The sequence below is a fragment of the Salmo trutta genome, chromosome 29 (genome assembly GCF_901001165.1).
Source record: "Salmo trutta chromosome 29, fSalTru1.1, whole genome shotgun sequence".
NCBI lineage: Eukaryota > Metazoa > Chordata > Actinopteri > Salmoniformes > Salmonidae > Salmo > Salmo trutta.
In genome coordinates, this window is record NC_042985.1 from 26,966,922 (window position 1) to 26,989,467 (window position 22,546).

Consider the following 22,546-nt stretch of genomic DNA (forward strand, 5'->3'; position numbering starts at 1 on the left):
CAGAACCTTTAGATGCTGAGCCTGAGAAAGGGGTCTCACTGCCTACAGAAATAGCTGAAGCTCGCAAGTCACCTCTGGAGGATCAGCAGTCTGGAAGGGAAGACACAGGATTCCTGTGTTGGAAGAAAGGCTGTAACCAGGTCTTCAAGTCCTCTAACTCCCTCCAGGTGCACTTCAACGAGGTTCACAACAAAAGGCCTCAGCTGCCTGTTTCGGACCGGCATGTCTACAAGTATCGCTGCAACCAGTGCAGCCTGGCCTTCAAGACGGTGGAGAAACTGCAGCTGCACTCGCAGTACCACGTCATCAGAGCAGCCACCATGTGCTGCCTCTGTCAACGCAGCTTCAGGACCCTGCAGGCCTTGAAGAAACATTTGGAGACCAGCCACCTAGAGTTGAGCGAGGCTGACATCCAACAGCTCTATGGAGGCTTACTGATGAACGGAGACCTTATGGTCATGGGAGATCCATCACTTGGAGAGGACCACGGAGGACTGGGAGAAGATGACAAAGAGGGAGAGGATAGTGACCAAGAGGAGAAGCAAAGCCCAACAGGTAGCGACTCTGGCTCATTGCTAGAAGATTTTGGATCAGAGCCCAAGCGTGCCCTGCCATTCAGGAAAGGTCCTAACTTTACCATGGAGAAGTTCCTGGACCCATCTCGTCCTTTCAAGTGCACAGTGTGCAAAGAGTCATTCACACAGAAGAACATTCTTCTGGTTCACTACAACTCTGTCTCACACCTGCACAAGGTCAAGCGGGCCCTACAGGAGTCCACCACTGGTCAACCAGAGCCCACCAGCAGCCCTGACAACAAACCATTCAAGTGCAGCACTTGCAACGTGGCTTACAGCCAGAGCTCTACTCTAGAGATCCACATGCGCTCTGTCCTCCACCAGACCAAGGCCCGAGCAGCCAAGCTTGAAGCAGCAGGAGGAAACACCAGCTCCAGCAGTGGTTCTGGATTAAGTGGCGGTGGATCCTCCATCAACACTTCAACTCCAAGTCCAAGCCCAGCTACTAACTCAACAACCAGCTCCAGCAACCACAGCTCTTCTGGGGCTCAGACTACACAGAGTATTCTTGGAGGCAACCACATGAGCCAGTCTCACGGCATTGAAAGCCTTGGGAACTCCTCGATGACTTGTCATCCGTCTGAAATCCATGAATCAAAAAAGAAGAAATTTGCAGACATGCTCTCTGCAAGGGGACAGCAGCAGCAGCAGCAGCAGCTTCAACAGCAACAGCAACAGCAGTTGGCTCAGGCCCAAGCCCAAGCCCAGGCCCAGCTCCAACAAGAGCTCCAGCAGCAAGCTGCCCTCATCCAGTCCCAGCTTTTCAACCCAGCACTTCTGCAGCACTTCCCCATGACAACTGATGCTCTTCACTCACTGCAGCAACAGCAGCTGCTCTTCCCTTTCTACATCCCTGGAGCAGAATTCCAACTGAATCCAGAGATGAACCTCAACAGTTCTGCACTTGGCCTGTCAAGCTCCACTGCCAACTCTTTGTTGGAGGACCTGAAGAACTCTGCCCAGCAGGCTCAGGCTCAGAGCTGCCTGCAACAGCAGCTGATGCACCACCACCTTCAGCAACAGCACCAACAGCAGCAGGCCCAAGCCCATTCTCAGGCCCAGGGCCAGATGGCTTTGCTTCAGCAGAGTGCCAATCTCCTTCACCAGGCTGAGAAAAAGCAGAAGGCCGCTGCCGCCCACAATGAGAAGCAAGAGAGAGAAAGGGAAATACAAAGAGAAAAAGACCTAAGAGAGAAGATTGAGGAACATGTCACAAAAGACAGCTCTGACAACAAGTCAAATGAAAAAAAGGATATGCAACAGACTGCAATGAACTCCAACCACGATCCTGGCTTTCCTCCACCAAGGATTGCTTCAGATGCTCGTGGAAATGCCACTAAAGCCCTTCTGGAGAACTTTGGGTTTGAGCTAGTGATTCAATACAATGAAAACAAGCAGAAAGCTCAGAAGAAGCCAGCGGGGCCTGGACCAGCTGGAACAAGCACGCCTGGTGGGATCACGAGAGTGGTGGACCCCATTGAGGGATTGGAGAAGCTGGAATGTGAGGCCTGTGGAAAACTATTTTCCAACATACTGATTCTGAAGAGTCATCAGGAGCACATCCATCAGGCCTTCTTCCCGTTCCGCTCCCTGGAGAGATTTGCCAAGGAATACAGAGAGCAGTATGACAAACTGTATCCACTCAGACCCCAAACACCAGAGGCTGCTCCTCCTGCTCCTGCACCACCTCCTCCTCCTCCTCCTCCTCCTCCACCTCCACCCCCTCCGCAGAGAGCCCCAACACCAAATATTCCCGTCTCTGCTCCCTCCATCACACCCCCAACTGTGTCGACCCCACAGCCTCCTGTTCAAATGGCTCAAATTCCCATGCCAATGGATATGCCCCTCTTCTCACCACTCATGATGCAGTCAATGTCTCTACAGTCCATGCCCTCCCAAATGCAATCCCAGATGTCATCTGTGGAGTCACAGTCACTGGCTAACGATCTGGCCCAGCTTTACCAACAGCAACTTACACCAGCCATGCTACAGCAGCAGCAGAATAAGAGGCCCCGGACACGTATCACTGATGACCAGCTTAGGGTCCTTCGGCAGTATTTTGACATCAACAACTCCCCCAATGAGGAGCAGATTAAAGAGATGGCAGATAAGTCAGGGCTGCCCCAGAAAGTCATCAAACACTGGTTCCGCAACACCCTCTTCAAAGAGCGCCAGCGTAACAAAGACTCACCCTACAACTTCAACAACCCACCCATTACCACTATGGAGGATACCAAAATTGACTCTAAACCCCCTTCCCCTGAGCCTCAAAGACAGGAATGTTATGGGAGTAAAAGATCCTCAAGAACAAGGTTTACAGACTACCAATTGCGGGTGCTTCAGGACTTCTTTGATGCTAACGCCTACCCCAAAGATGATGAATTTGAACAGCTCTCCAACCTTCTGAGCCTCCCCACCCGTGTCATTGTGGTGTGGTTCCAAAATGCTCGTCAGAAGGCACGCAAGAATTATGAAAACCAGGGGGATGGAAGTAAAGATGGTGAACGAAGAGAACTGTCCAATGACCGTTACATTCGCACCACCAACCTGAACTACCAGTGCAAGAAATGCAGTCTGGTTTTCCAGCGTATATTTGACCTCATAAAGCACCAAAAGAAGCTGTGTTACAAAGATGAAGACGATGACGGGCAATACGACAGCCAAAACGAGGACTCTATGGATCTTTCTCATGAATACTACACCCCCTCTGGGTCCTCCTGTCACACCCCTATGCCTTCTTCCTCAAGCCTCTGCCCTCTCCCTCCCTCCACCTCAGCTTTCTCCCACCTCTCATCCTCTGAGAAGGAGGAAGCCTCACCAGCTAACACATCAAACTCTTATGATGAGAAGCCCAAACATTTGGCTGAAATGTCCTCAGATCCACGTGAGCACCAGACCACCATCAAACAGGAGACTGTGCATCAGCCCCAATCTGAGACTCAACATCAGAGAAGAGAAGCCCGAGATGAGAAGCCACAAACAGCCCCAAAGACAAACAAGCATTCTTCTCCTTCCCTCTCTCAGCAGCAACGTGAGTGTGGTCCCTCAGCCTCTCAGACAAGCCAGGCTGAGAGAGCTTCTCAGAGCTCCCACATGGGCCTCAACCCTCACATGAGCTCTGCATCACAGCAACAGCTGGCACAGCAAATGATCCAATACCAGTGTGAGCAGTGCAAGCTTGGCTTCCCATCCTTTGAGCACTGGCAGGAGCACCAGCAACTCCACTTCCTCTCTGTGCAAAACCAATTCATCCACCCTCAGTTCTTGGACCGCCCAATGGACATGCCCTTCATGTTGTTTGATCCTAGCAATCCCCTGTTGGCCAGTCAACTCCTCTCTGGGGCTATGCCACAGATCCCAAGCAGCTCTGCCACCTCTCCATCAACACCCACCTCCACCATGAACTCCCTGAAGAGGAAGTTGGAGGAGAAAGCAGGCACTAGCCCAGGAGAGAATGACAGCACCAACAGTGGGGAGGAGCCACAAAGAGACAAGCGCCTAAGGACTACCATCACACCTGAGCAGCTGGAGATCCTCTATCAGAAATACCTGTTGGACTCAAACCCCACTCGTAAAATGCTTGACCACATCGCTCATGAGGTGGGACTAAAGAAGAGGGTTGTGCAAGTTTGGTTCCAAAATACCAGAGCCAGGGAAAGGAAGGGGCAGTTTCGGGCTGTAGGGCCTGCTCAAGCTCACCGGCGATGCCCTTTTTGTCGGGCTCTCTTCAAGGCGAAAACTGCACTAGAGGCACATATCCGTTCCCGCCATTGGCATGAAGCCAAACGTGCCGGTTACAACCTAGCTCTCTCTGGCATGTTCACTGAGGAAGGGATGCAAATGAAGATGGATCCTCTGGATATATCCAGCTATTCCCAGCTTGCCCCTTCTAACAATGATGGACAATGCTCCTCTCTGTCACCAGTGAGCAAAAACATGGACTTGTCTCCCAGGGCCCTTTTGAGCCCTTCATCCATTAAAGTTGAAGGAGGAATGGAGGACTTTGAGAGTCCATCTATGTCCTCTGTCAACCTTAGCTTTGACCAGAACAAACTTGATAATGACGACTGTTCTTCAGTGAATACGGCCATCACAGATACCACCACTGGTGATGAGGCCAATGCTGACAATGACAGTGCTGATCAAAAGCATGGTCAAAATAGTGGTGATTACCTGTCTAAGTCTGTGGGTACAGCCCCCTCCCTTGAAAATGACGACCAGATGTCCTCAGGGCTGGTGAGCCCTGCGACAAGCTATTATGCTAGAGACTATGAAAATGAGAATATAATTGACTACAGTGAGACCTCCAGTCTGGCTGATCCCTGCTCACCAAGCCCCGGAGCTTCCGGCAGCAGGAGCATTGACAGTGGAGACCGTCCTGGCCAAAAGCGCTTCCGAACTCAGATGACTAACCTCCAGCTGAAGCTGCTCAAGTCCTGCTTCAATGACTACAGGACACCTACCATGCTGGAGTGTGAGGTACTTGGCAATGATATTGGACTTCCAAAGAGGGTGGTTCAGGTGTGGTTCCAGAATGCTCGCGCCAAGGAGAAAAAGGCCAAGCTCAGCATGGCTAAGCACTTCGGGATCAACCACACATCCTACGAGGGGCCGAAGACGGAGTGCTCTTTGTGCAGTGTCAAGTACAGTGCCCGTCTCTCCGTGCGAGATCACATCTTCTCTGCGCAACACATCACCAAGGTAAAGGACACCATTGGGAGCCAACTGGACAAGGAGAAGGAGTACTTTGACCCAGCCACTGTCCGCCAGCTGATGGCCCAGCAGGAGATGGACCGCATCAAGAAAGCCAATGAGGTCCTGGGACTGGCACAGCAGCAAGCCATGCAGCAGCAGGGGATCTTTGATAGCCCCGCCCTGCAGGCCCTGAACCTTCAGTCTGCCTATTCAAATCTGCAAGGGATGCCCCCTGGACTTCTGCCAGGTGTCGGAAGCACCTCCCTACCTGGCTTTAACTCATCAAACTCAGGTATGTCATCGCTCAGACGTCACATAGATCACTGTTTCATCCGAGGTGTCTTAAACCGATGAAGCACTCTTGGATCAAATGTAATATTTTGTCATATTCAGAACTGAAAAGAAGTGCTGTACCAGTATGGAGAGGTAAATGTAGGGTCTCATTCAAGTAAAACCATTAACTAGGTTAAATAGGGCTCTGAATTTCTCCTACATTTTCCAGTATGTAGCGTTTCGACCTTCTTCAGATGAAATACACTTGTCATCAATCGATCTGTCATCTGGAAATATTCACATTGGAACACATACATGTAATACAATATAAAAGTGTGAGGGCACCTTCCATTTTTATCTGGATTTGCCAGAAACCTGTAAGCAGGTTATTTTTACATCACGTTGTATTTCATAATGAATCATGCATTCTAGTAAAAGTCATTCATTTCGTTCATTTGACAGTGCTGGCCTGCGTTATTGGAGAGATGCTACTACAACAAACAAATACAATATAAAATCAGAATGAGCATCTTCAGACATCTGCTGCCAACTTTATGATCTACTTGAACTGTTACCACTCAGTTAGAGAACATTAAACAAAGTCCTCAAATGAATACTAATCGCTCACTTCCTCAAACCTCTTTGACCTTGGGAACATTAGTAGTACTTGACCTTATTATCATTTAAATTACGTTTTGATTTCCTAAGTTTGTTTAAAGGTCAGTGTCATACTTTATGTAAAGAAACCATTTGCACATGTTTGAAGTAGTAGATACTAGAGTCCTTATTATGTTAAGATGTATCTAAATCCTCAGTTTGTCTGTTGTTTTCTTTATTATTGCCCAGCTATTTCTTGATTCGTTAACTCTAGTAAATATTGTGATTGAGACCTCTTCTCATGGGCCTTCCTGGAAAGGCTGAGTTTCTGATTGGCTAACGTTGAATCAGCACATGCAATCAAATTAATTACCTCTGGTGAAAAACATTTATCTTCAATAAAGTGCTCAGTTATTAATGCACTGAGCTAGAATAATTAGTGCGTACAGTAGCTCTCTGGAACACCTTAGAAAAACACATACATGCATCTATGAATAACTAATGTCTTGAATCCCCCTCTAACTCTGAATTCTCCCATTTCTCTGTTTCATCTCCTCAGCTTTAACTCCTCCCAAACCTCCAAACCTCCTGAACATGCCTGGTGCCAGTGTTCCTTCACCCAGCCTCCCTACATCTGGATTACCCAACAAGCCTCCCTCCTCCTCCTCCTTGGCATCACCTAGCCCAGCACAGGCCAACACATCTGTCGCCCACTCCAGCCCTACTTCCACCTCCACCACCACAACAGCCCAGTCAGGCTCCCGGCCTGAACACCCCAAAGAGCGTAATGCTGAGAGGTCAAGAGAGAAGGACAAGCCCCACCACAAGGAGAAGACAGAGAAGCCCTCAACGCCATCCTCCACAGGATGCACCCCAGCCCCATCCACCTCTGCTGCCAGCACCAAGAAAGAAAAACAAGATGCAGCTGTGCCCGCCACCTCCATGCCCACACCGGGTATGGAGTATGTGGTGGACCCTGCCCAGCTCCAGGCCCTGCAGGCTGCCTTGGCATCGGACCCTACAGCTCTACTGACTAGTCAGTTCCTGCCCTACTTCATGCCTGGATTTTCCCCGTATTACGCGCCGCAGATACCTGGAGCTCTCCAAGGCGGCTATCTGCAGCCAATGTACGGCATGGAAAGCATGTTCCCCTACAACCCAACATTGTCCCAAGCGCTGATGGGCCTGTCCCCAGGGTCCCTGCTTCAGCACTACCAGCAATATCAGCAGAGCCTGCAGGAGGCGCTACAGCAGCAGCAGCAGCAGCTTCAGCAGATCCAGCAACCCAAAGCGAGCCAAACTCCAGTTCCCCCTCAACCCTTGGGGGACCGCAAAGAATCTGCCAAAGATCCAGCGAAAACAGAGGAGCAGAAAGGCAACCCCCACAGAGAGACCTCTTCTTCCTCCTCCTCCTCCTCTCACAATAACCTACCCTCCAAGCAGAACGAGATGGATGGCAAAGTCGCAGACCCCCTGCTAGACCAGTACATCGTCCCCAAGGTGCAGTACAGGCTGGCGTGTCGCAAATGTCAAGCAGTCTTCAGCAAGGAAGAAGCGGCCGTCAATCACCTGAAGTCTATCTGCTTTTTCGGTCAGTCTGTGGCAAACCTGCAAGAGGTGTTGCTGCGTGTCCCCAGTGGCGCAGGTGCAGGGGTGGGCAGCCTCTATGACTGCCTGGCCTGCGACACCACGTTGGATGGGGACAAAGCGCTTAGTCAACACCTGGATTCGGCTTTGCACAAACACAGAACAATCAAGCGATCAGCCAGAAATGCCAAAGAGCACGCTACTAGTTTATTACCTCACTCTTCAGCCTGCTTCCCCGATCCTAACACCGCATCTACCTCGCAGTCTGCCACTCATCTCATCAGCACCCCCCCTCCCCCGCCAACGACATCAGCCACCATGCCGTCCTCCTCTGTCTCTTCATCCTTGTGCTCCTCCTCTGCCACCCCACTCAACACCACAGCTGCCGGCAAACCCTGGCCCCAGGCCCCTTTCTCCAGAGCTTTAGCTGGGAAGCCCAATGCCACTCCTTCTTCTTCTTCTTTTCCTCCAGTATCCTCACATTCAACGGTTACCTCAAGTTCATTGAGCACCTCAGGAGTTCAGACCTCGATACCAACAGACGTCTTTACCGACGAGTCTGACTCTGACAGCAGTCAGAAGTCAGCAGACAGGCTGGGCAGGACGGCGGAGGTGCCGCAACAGCCCGGCTGTCTCAAAGACAGTAGTAGTTGTAGTAGTAATCTTGCTAGTGTAGGAACGGACTCCATCAGATTGTAAAAGAGCTTTCGGTGATGGACAATATTTTAAAAACGCAAAAGACAAAAAAAAAACACAAATGGGAAAAAACAAACAAAAAAGCAGCGATGTTAAAATACGTTTAAAAGTATACAAAACAATTTCAGAAAAAGATGTGTAAAGACTAACTGCAATTCCAAAGCTTGTAACCAAAAATTTAAATGTTAGTGGATTGTTTTCCCATATCAACATGCTGGTTTTCATTTCTTTCAACTGAAATATATACATTTATATGTATAAGAATAGAAAAGATCACTGCAGTTAAGTTTTGGGTAATGATAGAGGAATGCTGTATAGCAATGGACTGCCTCAAAGTTGTTAAATGGCCCAAGAACCCTTTTGACAAAGTCAACAAGCTGTCCCTTGTTTGTGTAATTATTTCCACTTAATAGCACAGTCACAAAAAGCCAGTATGTACTGTATGGGAGAATAGTCTAACAGTTTTCTGCTGTCAAAGCGTTCAAATACCAATGGCTTGCAAAAGTAAAAAGAATAATGTAATGTCTATTTTATTCTCAGGTCAACAGCTCACAGACGTTTTTCTGTTACAGAAATTCATTGTTTTACACCTTTTGTTCCGAACAGGAGAAACATTTGTGTTTTTTTCTCCAGAAATTGATTTTAATGACAGAAAGTTTTAAAATGAGTGAAAATATCATAAAGGCATAGCTTTCTGGGCATTTAAAAGGGTAGCTGATCTGCTGATTTTAAACATTTGAAATACACTTAAAGGGGGAAGTTTAGCAATCACATTTTACCCAGACACGGAGAGCATTGCAGACATGTTGATGGGGGATAAAAAAGATTTTTTTGATAAAAAAAACTTTCTGTATTTATGATAGATATGAAGATTTTTGGTGTTAAGTAGATTGTTGCATTGGAAATGAATTTAAACAGTATGGTAGATTGAAAAAAAAACTTTGTGTACATTTAGCTTTTGTATCGTCCAACTTTAAGGCGCTTCATTTGATGTTGTCTTGGTCATTCCGATAGACTAGATTATGGAGCAGTAACTTATCTAAACTTTATTTTTGTCTTATTCTCGGCTTCTTGGCTAACGTTCACCCAACTGCCACTCTCCCACTAGGCAGGATCCTCTCTTTCAAAATGTTTTTTCTCTCTGTTTTGGTTGGTATGGTTCTAACCAAAAAAGAAAAAAAGACCTGGGGTGAAATGTTAAACAATATTTACTTTTATTTCTGTTACCTTTGTGCACTTAACACTGTCTGACTCATAATTCTCACTTTACTTGTTCCTCTCCTCACTTAGTTTTTCTCCTCCCCTGCATTTGTAGATATGGAGATAGTTACTCCTCCTCGTGCACTACGAAGCAGGCCTTTTGTTCTTCCTGTAGTGTGGCTACAGTCTTTCTTCGGCTTTATTTTCATTTAGACTTTACGTTGTTGTTGTCATAGATGAAAATTAAAAAAGAATAATAATAATAATAATTCTCACGCTTTAAAACAAAAAGAAAATCCAAAGACTAAACACTTTCACCATTGGTGCATAAAGATGAGAAAAGAGGCTTCTTTATACTTGAGAATTTGTTGCTGTTTTTAGAGGAAAGAAATCAAAGTTTTAAAATAAATGAGTACGCATCAGAGTTGCCGTTTTTGCTTCTTTGCAAGCAGACAGGTGGCTTTTTTACGTAAAATACCAAGAATACCAAAAACCAAAAAAGGGCCCTTGTCCTTGCATTGTGGAGTAGCACCGTTACAGAGCCATTGCAGTTTGTAAGATAAAGGTTTTAAATCTTTGTTTTAACTTTTCTGTCACTCACAAAAAGTACTTTTTTTTTTTAAAGAAAATGTATAAGGTCTGGCCTTCAAGGACATACGTTTTGCTGCTAATGTAGAATTTTGAAAAAAGAATACCTAGCTAGATGCATGCTCATTTTGCTTTTTGGCTAAGCTTTAACTAAAACAACAATAAACCATTTTCTTGCCTCTGCGACATCTTTTTTTTTCTTCTTGCAAAAACGGAACTTTGAAGACTGTGAATATATGTTCCAAAGGACATTTTTGCCGATTTTCTTTTTGAACAGACCAATGTTTAAAGCCAATGATATATAACATTAGTATAGAACAGTGCATTCCAAATATCACGTCAAAGTTTTTTCTTAAGCAAGGACTGATTTCATTTGAATTAATTTGAATTATTATTATTTCTTCTCATTTCTAAGGTGACTGTAAGCTGTTGTGTAAAGTTAGCATTCTGTTTGCTGAACAAAATGACCTAGATCTGTCATTTTGTGTCTGGCATGGAAAGTTGATAAGAACCCCTCCTTCCAGTTAAGTTTGTTACTCACTTGATCAGCAAGTAATAGTGGTTACCAAAAAATGTATATAATACATCTGGTACTGACGCGTCTCATAGGTTACATCATCATGCCTCTCAACTTACAAGTCTCAGAAGGAAATAATGGCTGTTTTGATAAGTCTGGAGTGCCGGCCCAACTTCCTGGGACATCCAATTGTGACTTGCCCCAGGTGTCTGCAGGGCGTAAAGCCATTTTCACGCACGATGTTGATTACAGGTTTCTAAGGGATGTCTTCATTCCAAAGCGTTATAAATCTGGAAAAAGCAGGAGTTTTTTTTGAAGATGTCCCTTGTGTTCAGATACTGTAGTTAAGAGGTATGTCATGCCTTCATGTCCAAAGAGGTCACTCGCTCCATCTTATAGCAGTGGAAATGGATGTGCTTAATTATCCCCACTCTCTCATAGATGAAAAACTTTTATTTAATTCCTTTACACCAAAACCAAGGCATATTTAAATTTGTGAATAACTGGTTTTCGGCCACTAGTGTATAGCAAGTGTATTTGCCCTAATTGATACAAAGCTGCAATCTAGGAAGTGTGTTAAAAGTGTTACGTCTTGCAGAGCAATGTGATTTGGTGTTTAATACTTCCTTACGCATGCTGTTGAAATTCGGTTGATTTGGTCTGCAAGCTTGCCACTCCTCTAGTCCTGTTCTCTAGAATATTGTTCATATGATTATTTTTTGAGAATTCTAATGTTGTACAGTTTATTCTTGAATGCGTTTGCTTTATTTTGGTTTTCAGATGTCAGACATGTATTATTATTTTCTTATAACTATTTGTATGTTATTTTAGTTTCTGTATATTACTTTTCCTCATATAAATTAACACTAGCTTTAATTTCAATTGCTGAATTAAAAAAAAAACTTTATTCTATGACCTGGCCACTTTATGGTGTAATAATGTTCTTATATTTGTTTGTCTTTTTTGACACTGTTTGATCTCTTATTTCCAAAGTGTAATCTTTGTTTTGGGCTCTTTTGTGAAAGACGGTCATGGTCTTCTTCACAACAGATTCAGCCAGCATGGACTGTGTGTGTGAGTTTGTATGTGTGCGTGTGAGTGTGTTTCATAAGAGCCAGCATCAGTTTTGAGTTTTTATACATTTTATTTTATACTGTACTTTTATTTACGCACCAAAACGTACTGAACCGAAAGCTGGATTATGAATAAAGTGGTGAAGTTTTAGAAAATTTGAATTTTAAAGTTAACAAAAATGAAAAAGAGGAGAACGACGATACCGAAGCACTGAGCAGTTTTTATTTTGATTGAATATATGAATGTGGCCAAAGCTTTATGCAGTTAAAAACAAAAATTAAAATTACAATTTGTGCCCCAGATAAGTGTATATTTTATTGTGGCACAAAACAATAGATAACTGAGATCCTTTGACTCACATTGGGATACTTGATTTTCATGGACAATTACAAAGAAAGTAAAAAACAAGGTTTTGCTGTAGAGGTCATCTTTTGCCCACTGTGAAAATGAACATGTATACAGATATAGATATATTTAAAACAAGACATCAACTTTTTTGTTTGAAATGATAAAGAAGGAATGAAAAGAAGAAATGAACTCTGGGAAACTTTGGAGATCTTGCTGAGAGGACAGGAAAGGCTGTGGGCACACCAAAACTGGGCATGGGAGCCAAAGGCAGGCTCAAGGCGGCTTTAATATCACAACCATATTTGCTTACATCTCTGAGATGGGAATGGACTCTGGAACCAGTGGACATGTGACACAGAGAGGAAAGACATTAGATAAAGAAGCTGAACTATAGTGGCTCCAGCTGCTTCCTTGTTGCACTGTCTGTCTCTCTCTCTTCTCCAGCTCTGCCTCTGCTTCTGCTCTTTTACGGACATGTTTCCGCACTTCTGGACGGGGATGGACAGAGATACTCGCTTCATTTCTCCCGGTTCATGTTGTTGCTACCTGTTTCATTTCCTCCTGCTTGTCTCGCTGATGGACAAGTATAATCTCTCCGGTCAGATGGCGGCTCGCCCCTCTCTCTGTTCATCCCACCAACCAAAAAGAGAAATGAACCAGAGAGAAAGGGGAAGGGTTTTCTAGGCTGTCATTCCTAAAGAGGCAGTTACACACAAAAAAAGCGAATCAACCAAAATTAACAACCAAACTAACAAACAACCAAACAAACCATTTGCTCCAACTTCAAAGATGAACTGTTACTTGGAGCTCTCTCTGTTCCTTTTGTGACTCCTGGTGCCACAATGTTTTTTTAATGCATTTTCTTTTTCTTTTTGTTTCCTTGAATTATTCCTCCTCCGAGCCTCACAAGCATGGCTCCATGGCTCCAGGCAGCCCACTGAGGGTAGAAAAAACAGCCTTGCAATGTACAAAAAAGAGCAAGTTAAACCAAAAATGTTGTTCTTGATGTCTTTTCTATACTGTAGTCTTGTTAGCTTTTTTGTTACTGTAATTATATGATGAAGATTTCCAAACTGTACCAAATTACATGGAAACTAACATACATAAAACCACATGGAACTTCAGACTTTTAAAGAAACTTTTGTCACAAAAACCTTGTTGTCCTAGTTAAGTTGATTGTAGATGGTAATTGAATATACTCCTTTGAAAATATTTCATCAAGTATGTTTCTTGCTCATTGTGATACATTAAAAAAGTATGAGCATAAAATGCATTACTTGCGTGCCTCATCCTTGTGTGTTTTGTTTGAATTCAGTTGTATTGTATCATTCATAGACTGCAGATGAAGAGTGCAAAAGTCAAGTGTCACATACAGAGAGAGAATGTTGAACCCTGAATAGCAGTTTGTACATTTAGCTCAAACCAATGCCTTTCCTGCCATGAATGATTTGTATACGTTGATACTACTATAGCTGCACTCTCCGTACCAACCATGAGCATTTGACCCTTTATGCTTTCTTCTGTATTTACAGTGTAGAGTTGAAATACAGTAACCTCACACAGCCATAGCTTAGCAGTATTCTCCATAATATCTATTTTTATCAAACCTTATCCTTCACATTTGTATCTCATTAAGGGTAATAATGATCTTAAAACATCATTTGCATCGTCATTGTTTTAATTGATGCATAAAAGTGTGATCTTGTCAGATCCCTTTAGCCTTTCTAAGTCTTCCATGCCCTGAGATGTATCATCCTTCATATTTAGATCCCTGGTAGGGATGCTCTCTGGACATGATTCATTAAAACATATTAAGGAACGAATGCAGGATCTCACTTAATTAGAAGTGGCTGTTTGTGACTAATTCAAGTTGATTAAGGCTGAGAAAAATTATAACTCCAAGTGAATATATTGTGAACAGCAGTACTTTTTAATTCCTTTTGACTGATGTTGGAACTCAAGTGCATTGCGTATTACTACTGGGCACTCATTTGAAAATTAAGTCATTGAGAAGCTTGGATTTCTAATTATTAGTGCTTGTGTGTGCTGCTTGCAGCTCTCAGCCTTGAGAATGCGCTACATGTGCGCATTTTAATGGAGTATTTGCTAGCGTGAGTGTCTGTGTGTGTCATTGTTTTACATGTGTTTTGATGACTATTGGAATGAGGATGTGAGAATTAAAGGCAAACTAGCTTGTACCTGATCACACATGGCACAACGAGACCAGAGCCAGATCACACATGGCACAACGAGACCAGCGCCATGTATTTAGAGAGTTGGGCCAGTGTGGTTTCTGCATTATGATGCATTTACATGACACTACAACATTCTATGGCAGCCATGTTAGCTCCCCATTAACATTACATGGGGAATATTTAAACCATAGAATTAGAATTAGAATGCTACATTTCAATAGTAATTTGGTATGATCTCTTTGATTTAAACAATGCTATGTAACAATGTCTAGAATTAGAACAATATTCAACATTGTAAAAGTTGGCCCAACTCTCTAAATATGTGACTCTAAAAGAGACCTTTCAAAGGGCTGCGGGGACAGGATGTTCTATGATTCCTAATGAGCAACCTGGAGGCCAAGAGACGACTCAGTCTGGTCCAAGTAGACCTAGTAACTCCTGTAGCCAACCATAGGCCAGGAACCTGCTACCACATATAGCTCACAAAAACCATACATTTCCTAGCATTTGCCTCTTATTTTCTCAGTCTGGAATCAGCACTAAAACACTTTCAACAGGGATTGTTTACACCATTACATCAGACTTATATGAATGTGACATTGATTTAGTGTTAGAGTAGGTATCATATTCAGTGTTATCCTGTGTAGTTTTTGGCATGCAGTAGGCTCCAAGCTGTTCCCTTACTTTATGCACAGGAGTCACAGAGGTTAGGGGGCCATTACAATTCACCCTACAATAGTAACAGTAAAGGGCCTTTTGCATTAGTAACACATTTCCAATGCGTTCTTTGCATTTGTCTTGTCTTTGCGAGGTTTGCCTGCACAAACGTGACACGGTTCCACCATATTGGTTTGATTGTAATGCTGGAGGACTTTATGAAACGAGATGCTTTTTGTGAGAAACCAAACTGAAATAACAAGGGAGGACCTTGATAGTGGGGCCCCCTCCTAGCCAGCCCCAGTCAGGAACGATGTGACACACGAGGGCATGCGCTCCCCTTTGGAAGTTTCCTTTAATAAAGGAGTAGGCTGTTATTATTGCCTTGTGACCTTTAGTGAGCTCCAGTCTGAGAAGATTTGATTGAATTGCTGTCTGTTTTACTATAAATAGGGATGAAGAGGGTAGGCGGAGTCCTTGAGAGCCTTACTGAATTCTTGAAAGTTTCTAAAGGATCTTCATTGGAATATGATTTGAACTTGAACTGAATATTATAAAAGAGAAGTGTGCTGTGAACGTGTGTGTTCATACAACATGCATGCTGAATTAACTACGGTGCACGATGGGGTTCTAGGAAAGGGGGTAAAGGGTTCCTGAGAAGCCCCAGAAAGAGAAAGAGTTGGAGGCAGGGGCCATCCTGTCTAGAGCAAGGAGCCTGATTCATCGGCCATGCTGAGCCAATTAACACGCAAGGGTACATCCCGAATGAATTAAAAACACCCTAATCGGATCAGAGTGAAAAACCAGGCCGCTTCCTCCCCAGCCCTGGACCAGATGGCACCCACACTCACATGTAGCATTGTAACAGCCCAGGCCCAAGTCGCAAGAGTGTGAAATTGGGTTAGCGCCTGAGTCTAACACTGGCCATGGGCAAGGGGAGCTCCCAATCTCATACTCCCTTAGCCTGGAGGAACAAGCCCCACATTACAAAATGTAGGGGCCCAATATTTAATTATCATCCCAACTGCCCCTCACATAGCCTGTCAGAAGGCCACAGTGAGTAGAGGGGGTCTGTATGTAGGCCTCGATCTGAGTGACAGCTCCACAGGATCCTGTCTGCCACTCCGCTCTCTCTCTACCCCTGTCTGCCCTGTACATATCCCAGAAATGGCCCCTGATGTATCAGAGCTCACTCCCTCTCAGGCCCTACAGGCAGATTAGAGCTCTGCTGGATAGAATATCTGTCGCTCTGTATGACTGGATGGCTCTAGCTGGGTGGTAATGCCATGTAGAGGGTTGAGGCCTGGTCTCACTAATGTCTCTGTGGGGTTTCTTAAGCTCTTTAGGATCTGCTTTCAACATTTGCAGTGAATCAAGGGTACGAAGTTTGGACAACTGAAGCCAAAGTGACTACAAAAGGCATGGTTGTACATAGCATGACTATGTAATCGCGGGCATTGTTTTAAATGAGAAACATGGCTCTTAAATGGTTGTTTGGCTTGAAGTTGGCACCAGCCCTGGAGACCACAAAGGCAGAAAATGAGGAGCAGAAGCTGGAAGGGAAACCACGCTACCAAACATCCCAGCATGGCTTTCAATCCAACGCTGGGCTGGTCAGGGCATCCTGCTGCCAACCAACCCATCCGACCGTGGTGTTTCACCTCTGTCACATTAACACAAAGTCCTAAAGACTCCAAACCCACAAAGAGATGCCATGAAACCACCCTACACACACACACACACACACACAGAGACGCACACACACACACACAGTATTTAAAGTAAGGCAGTGTAATAATTTGTTGAGAATTGGAACAAAGTTCTGGATCCTTTGCCAGGACTGTCACTGCTATCAAACCTTTTGAGGTTTTGGGAACATGTTACATGTGGAATTGCAGGTAAACTGTTCTGAACTGTATCGAAGGAACAAATTATAGTATGTCACCAGCAAACACTGTGGACATACTGTATGCATTTGTGGCTCCACCAGTGAAAGCCCTGGCTAAGCAGGGCTTCTTTACACATGAACAGGTTTCTCTGCTGTTGAGGGCTAACCTCTGACAGGCAGTCTGGGACAATAACAGGGTACACCATGAGGCTAAGGATTCTTCTCATTGCCAGGCCTAAAGACCACAGGACTACCACATCCTACATCCACATCCTAGCCCAGTGAGCTCTCCCCCTTTTCTCCCCACCGCCCCTGGATCTCCATCCATGCAGTGCCACAATGTCTTCCTCCCCTATCAATGTCAAAGCCAAATCACGCCAGAGCCGCGAGGACAGGTCAAACTAATTCAATCTCATCTGTCAGGAGAAATGATGGGTGAGGGGGATCCGAGGGAAGGCGAATGTGATAAAACATTTAAAACGCAAAGACTGGTTCCTTTTTTAAATTGAAGACGGCTGGGTGAGGCCTTGTTTTAAAGCAGGCATTCCTCCCACCTCCAGGGAATCTGATGGGATAGACGAGAATGTCAGAGGAAGGAAGACCTTATCAGGAGGCTCAGACTCTGCACATCACTGATAGCAGTCCCATGTCATGTGACCTACAGACACACAGGTCTGTGGGAGGGGCTCTGTGGGTCAGTGCTGACCTCTAACTGGACACTGTTAATGGATAGAGTTATGCAGGATTTGTAAATATAGCAGACTAATACATGCCATTATTAAACACTGTTTTAGTGCAGTCAAAATTCTGTTTATCCTGTGTTTTATGTCATATTGTACAACAGCTGATGAAACTAACACTATAAAAGTGTAAAGAAAAATGTAATCAGTGTTATTTTCTGATAGTTGCTCGTTGAAAAAATACAATCTACACAGGACCTTCTAATCAGTAGATTTGCATGGGTGGGAGTTTCAGCTTTCCATGGTGACATCACCATGCGGTAAATTGGTTAATAGACCAATAACAAAGAGAGTTCCAAACCTCTCTGGCATTAAAAAGCTAGTTTTCAGTTTCCCCTCCCCACTCAGATCACTCCCAGACAGTTCTAGCAAAATTGTTGCTTGAGAAATTGTTTTTTGCATAGACATTTACCCATATCAGTCTATTACCCCCCATCCTGTGCAGGACAAACTACTGGCCCTTAGCCCCCCACCAGCCTGGGAGCCATGGGGAAGGTGTGGAGTGTGCCTTGGCAGGCACTGGGTCTTGCTGGAGTATTTCCCATCTCCTGGACACAGGATCAGGTGTCGCATTTTTCACAGCACCTTCTGGTTCTGCTTAACAGGAAATGAGGTCCATCAGAAGAACTCTGACCAAAACTGAGCCTGAATCAGGCCTGACAGGCAGAAATATTAGCCTGTGACGGCAGCCAATAATTGAGTGATAGGCTCACCCCTCAATCGTAATGAGGAGAATATGTGCTGGGAATGTGTTTGTCCTTCGCTTCTCCTTCTCCTTCTCCTGCCCTCTCCTCCCCTCTCTTAGCCCTCTTTTCTCCTTTATCCAATAAATCATTTCAAAGTTCTTCCCTAGGTGTCATTTCTGTAACCTCAAAGTAATGTTATGCATCGAGAGCTTTTCAAGACCTCTGCTTGAGAGGGTTTTAACCCCTGAAAATCATAGCTCTGCGTTGATGTTAAAGTCATGAGAAAGTAAGTCAGAGTACATGAGAGATAAATTATCACACTAGACTTTATTATTGTATGTAAAAATGATCATGGCTAGACCATGTAAGAGCTCCACTGTCTTTTGGTCTATCCTTTTCCTCCATAAATGTGTTTCACAGGATGTCCTGGTCTGATGGGGTCTGCTAAATCACTTTAACAGTGAGAAAGTCAAGGAGAGAATCCTGCCTTTACGTAGATCTATGTGTCTCTGGTCATTGTACTGCTGAGAGGTTTTAAGAAGGATAGACCTACAGAATAAATCTAACACTCAGCATCGGACCACCATTCCTACATCAAATATCTGTGGCATATGTAGGTTTCTGTATGCTTTACAATAATCTACACTCCCTGTGTGTGTGTGTGTGTGTATGTGTGTGTGTGAAACAGTTTACAGTACTCTGAGTGTATCTATGTGAGGTGGAGGGTGTGTGTGTGAGCAGGACCTGGTTTAGTTGTGGGCAAAGGGAGGGAGGGATCTCTCTCTCCCAGAGCCTTTGAGGTGCGGCTTCAAGTTACACATAGCTTAGGGAAAAGGGCTCCGAAAGAAATTCTTAATGCAATAATTGTTCTGAGACATGTTCTTATTAATATTTCTCTGACTCCAGCTTTTTTCAAGGTTTTTTTCATCCTCCTTTTTTCCTTAACCAAAATCAGTTGTTGTCTGTTGCTGCTGGAATGCCTGTCAGACTGGGCCCTGACCCTGGGCAGGCAGCAGTAATGATGGGAAGATGAAAGAGCCAGGCCCATTCCCAGGCTGCTCTGTTAGGGGGTGCAGGCCTGTGAAATGGGGAGATAATGGAGACCAGGTGTGCAGTGGGGGCCAGAGTCGCTCCTCAGTCCTCTGTCTGAGAGGGAGGCCACACTGCCTCTGCTTCATGGACACTGACAAGGAGCTCCCTCACAGACTCACACATACAGTTGAAGTCGGACGTTTACATACACTTAGGTTGGAGTCATTAATACATGTTTTTCATCCACTCCACAAATTTCTTATTAACAAACTATAGTTTTGGCAAGTCGGTTAGGACATCTACTTTGTGCATGACACAAGGAATTTTTCCAACAATTGTTTACAGACAGATTATTTCACTTATAATTCACTGTATCACAATTCCAGTGGGTCAGAAGTTTACATACACTAAGTTGACTGTGCCTTTAAACAGCTTGGAAAATTCCAGAAAATGATGTCATGGCTTTAGAAGCTTCTGATAGGCTAATTGACATCATTTGAGTCAATTGGAGGTGTACCTGTGGATGTATTTCAAGGCCTACCTTCAAACTCAGTGCCTCTTTGCTTGACATCATGGGAAAATCAAAAGAAGGCCAAGACCTCAGCCAAGACCTCAGAAAAATAATTGTTGACCTCCACAAGTCTGGTTCATCCTTGGGAGCAATTTCCAAATGCCTGAAGGTACCACGTTCATCTGTACAAACAACAGTACGCAAGTATAAACACCATGGGACCACGCAGGCGTCATACCGCTCAAGAAGGAGACGCGTTCTGTCTCCTAGAGATGAACGTACTTTGGTGCAAAAAGTGCAAATCAATCCCAGAACAACAGCAAATGACCTTGTGAAGATTCTGGAGGAAACAGGTACAAAAGTATCTATGTCCACAGTAAAGCGAGTCCTATATCAACATAACCTGGAAGGCCGCTCAGCAAGGAAGAAGCCACTGCTCCAAAACCACCATAAAAAAGGCAGACTACGGTTTGCAACTGCACATGGGGACAAATATCGTACTTTTTGGAGAAATGTCCTCTGGTCTGATGAAACAGAAATAGCACTGATGGTCATAATGACCATCGTTATGTTTGGAGGACAAAGGGGGAGGCTTGCAAGCCGAAGAACACCATCCCAAATGCGAAGCACGGGGGTGGAAGCATCACGTTGTGTTGGTGCTTTGCTGCAGGATGGACTGGTGCACTTTATAAATAGATGACATTATGAAGAAGGAAAATTATGTGGTAATATTGAAGCAACATCTCTAGACATCAGTCAGGAAGTTGAAGCTTGGTCGAAAATGGGTCTTCCAAATGGACAATGACCCCAAGCATACTTCCAAAGTTGTGGCAAAATGACTTAAGGACAACAAAGTCAAGGTATTGGAGTGGCCATCACAAAGCCCTGACCTCAATCCTATAGAATATTTGTGGACAGAACTGAAAAGCGTGTGTGAGCAAGGAGAGGAGGCCTACAAACCTGACTCAGTTACACCAGCTCTGCCAGGAGGAATGGGCCAAAATTCACCCAATTTATTGTGGGAAGCTTGTGGAAGGCTATCCGAAACGTTTGACCCAAGTTAAACAATTTAAAGGCAATGCTAACAAATACTAATTGAGTGTATGTAAACTTCTGACCCACTGGGAATGTGATGAAAGAAATAAAAGATGAAATAAATAATTCTCTCTACTATTATTCTGACATTTCACATTCTTAAAATAAAGTGGTGATCCTAACTGACCTAAGACAGGGAATTTTTACTTGGATTAAATGTCAGGAATTGTGAAAAACAGAGTTTAAATGTATTTGGCTGAGGTGTATGCAAACTTCCGACTTCAACTGTATGCGTTGAAGTCGGAGGGCACACACACACACACACACACACACACACACACACACACACACACCGACACAGACACAGACACAGACACACACACACACACACACACACACACACACACACACACACACACACACACACACACACACAGTATTTAAAGTAATGCAGTGTAATAATTTGTTGTGTGTGTGTGTGTCCACCTGACCGGTGGACTACAAGTTCCAAATGTACAGTATAATCTATTCATAATTGCTTTAAGAAACATTAATACACTATAACATTGACACTGAAGGCATAAGGTATCTGTAGATTTTGCCCCTGCCTGAGCATAGCTATCCGCTCCTTCCACACGGTCGTAGGACCAGCCAGTCAAAGGGAATTATGACAAACCTTACAACAGATGATTCTCACCTCCTCAGTCCCCAGTGGTGCAATGCTGCCAGATATTCATTTGTTTCTTCATTTGGAAGTAGGAAGCCTTGTCTAACTTAATAAGTGTTAAATCCAGCATGTAAATTATTAAAACTGGGAATTATGTCTTGTTAGGCGGGGGCTAATGCAATGAATTCAATCCACATCTGGTTTTGCAGTTATAATACTGGTGGGAAGCAATCTCCGATCTTTAGATTGCATGGAAACACAGTGATTTTTGGTCAGAGAGCATGGATGTGCATGTGTGCGTGTGTGTGGGGTGTTGGTACCATAAAGAAGAGCATTTGCATTATCTTTCAATCAGAACAAGTTTACTTGTTGAGCATTTACCCCTTGTAGCCATTGTTAATCTGAAGTAGTGAAGTTTTAAAGGAAAGGTCATGCGGATCGGCCGCAAAAGTGTTTCTAATCAGAGCAGACAGGCTTGCAAAGCTCCGCTGTAATTACAATCTAATTAGCAGGCAGCAGACAGAATCCGGCATGCCATTTAACATCAATAATTTAACCCTTCACAGGCGCTCTACAAAGAACATGTACTCCACAGCCCATCGAGAAGCAGATGCTAGAGTGAACACATTGGATATCCCCTACCTCCTTTTTTTCCATATAAGGTCAGTAAATGTCAATTGGAGAGAGTTAAAATTCCTAAAGAGGGACTTGGCTGAAAATGAGTCCTCATTAGGACCTCCTCCATAAGAGCCCAATTCATCTCAGATAAATATTACATTCAGATTATGTATAAATATGAGACTGATTATGACCCTTATCATCATCAGTGACTATAGTTTCCACCAGATTATCACATCATTCATTCAAATAGGAGGGCAAATAGGCCCTTACATTTAAGAGGGAGACAGTTTAATTATTCCAGGAGGAAAAGCACCAATCAGTTTCTCAGTCACATGGACAAGGAGCTGACAGATACAGAAGTAAT

The 22,546-nt window shown here is 44.2% G+C and overlaps 1 protein-coding gene across 6 annotated transcripts in view; it reads left to right on the plus strand.

Annotated features, from left to right (window-relative positions):
* Positions 1–13,423, plus strand: part of LOC115167261 (zinc finger homeobox protein 3-like) — a 172,505-nt gene extending 159,082 nt beyond the window's left edge. For all 6 annotated transcript variants that reach the window (XM_029721498.1, XM_029721500.1, XM_029721499.1 and 3 more), the window contains 2 exons: positions 4–5,562; positions 6,700–13,423. In XM_029721498.1, the coding sequence (XP_029577358.1) occupies positions 4–5,562; positions 6,700–8,426 (7,286 nt within the window). In that variant the 3' untranslated portion in view covers positions 8,427–13,423. The remainder of the gene's footprint in view (positions 1–3; positions 5,563–6,699) is intronic.
* Positions 13,424–22,546: the final 9,123 nt, after the last annotated feature.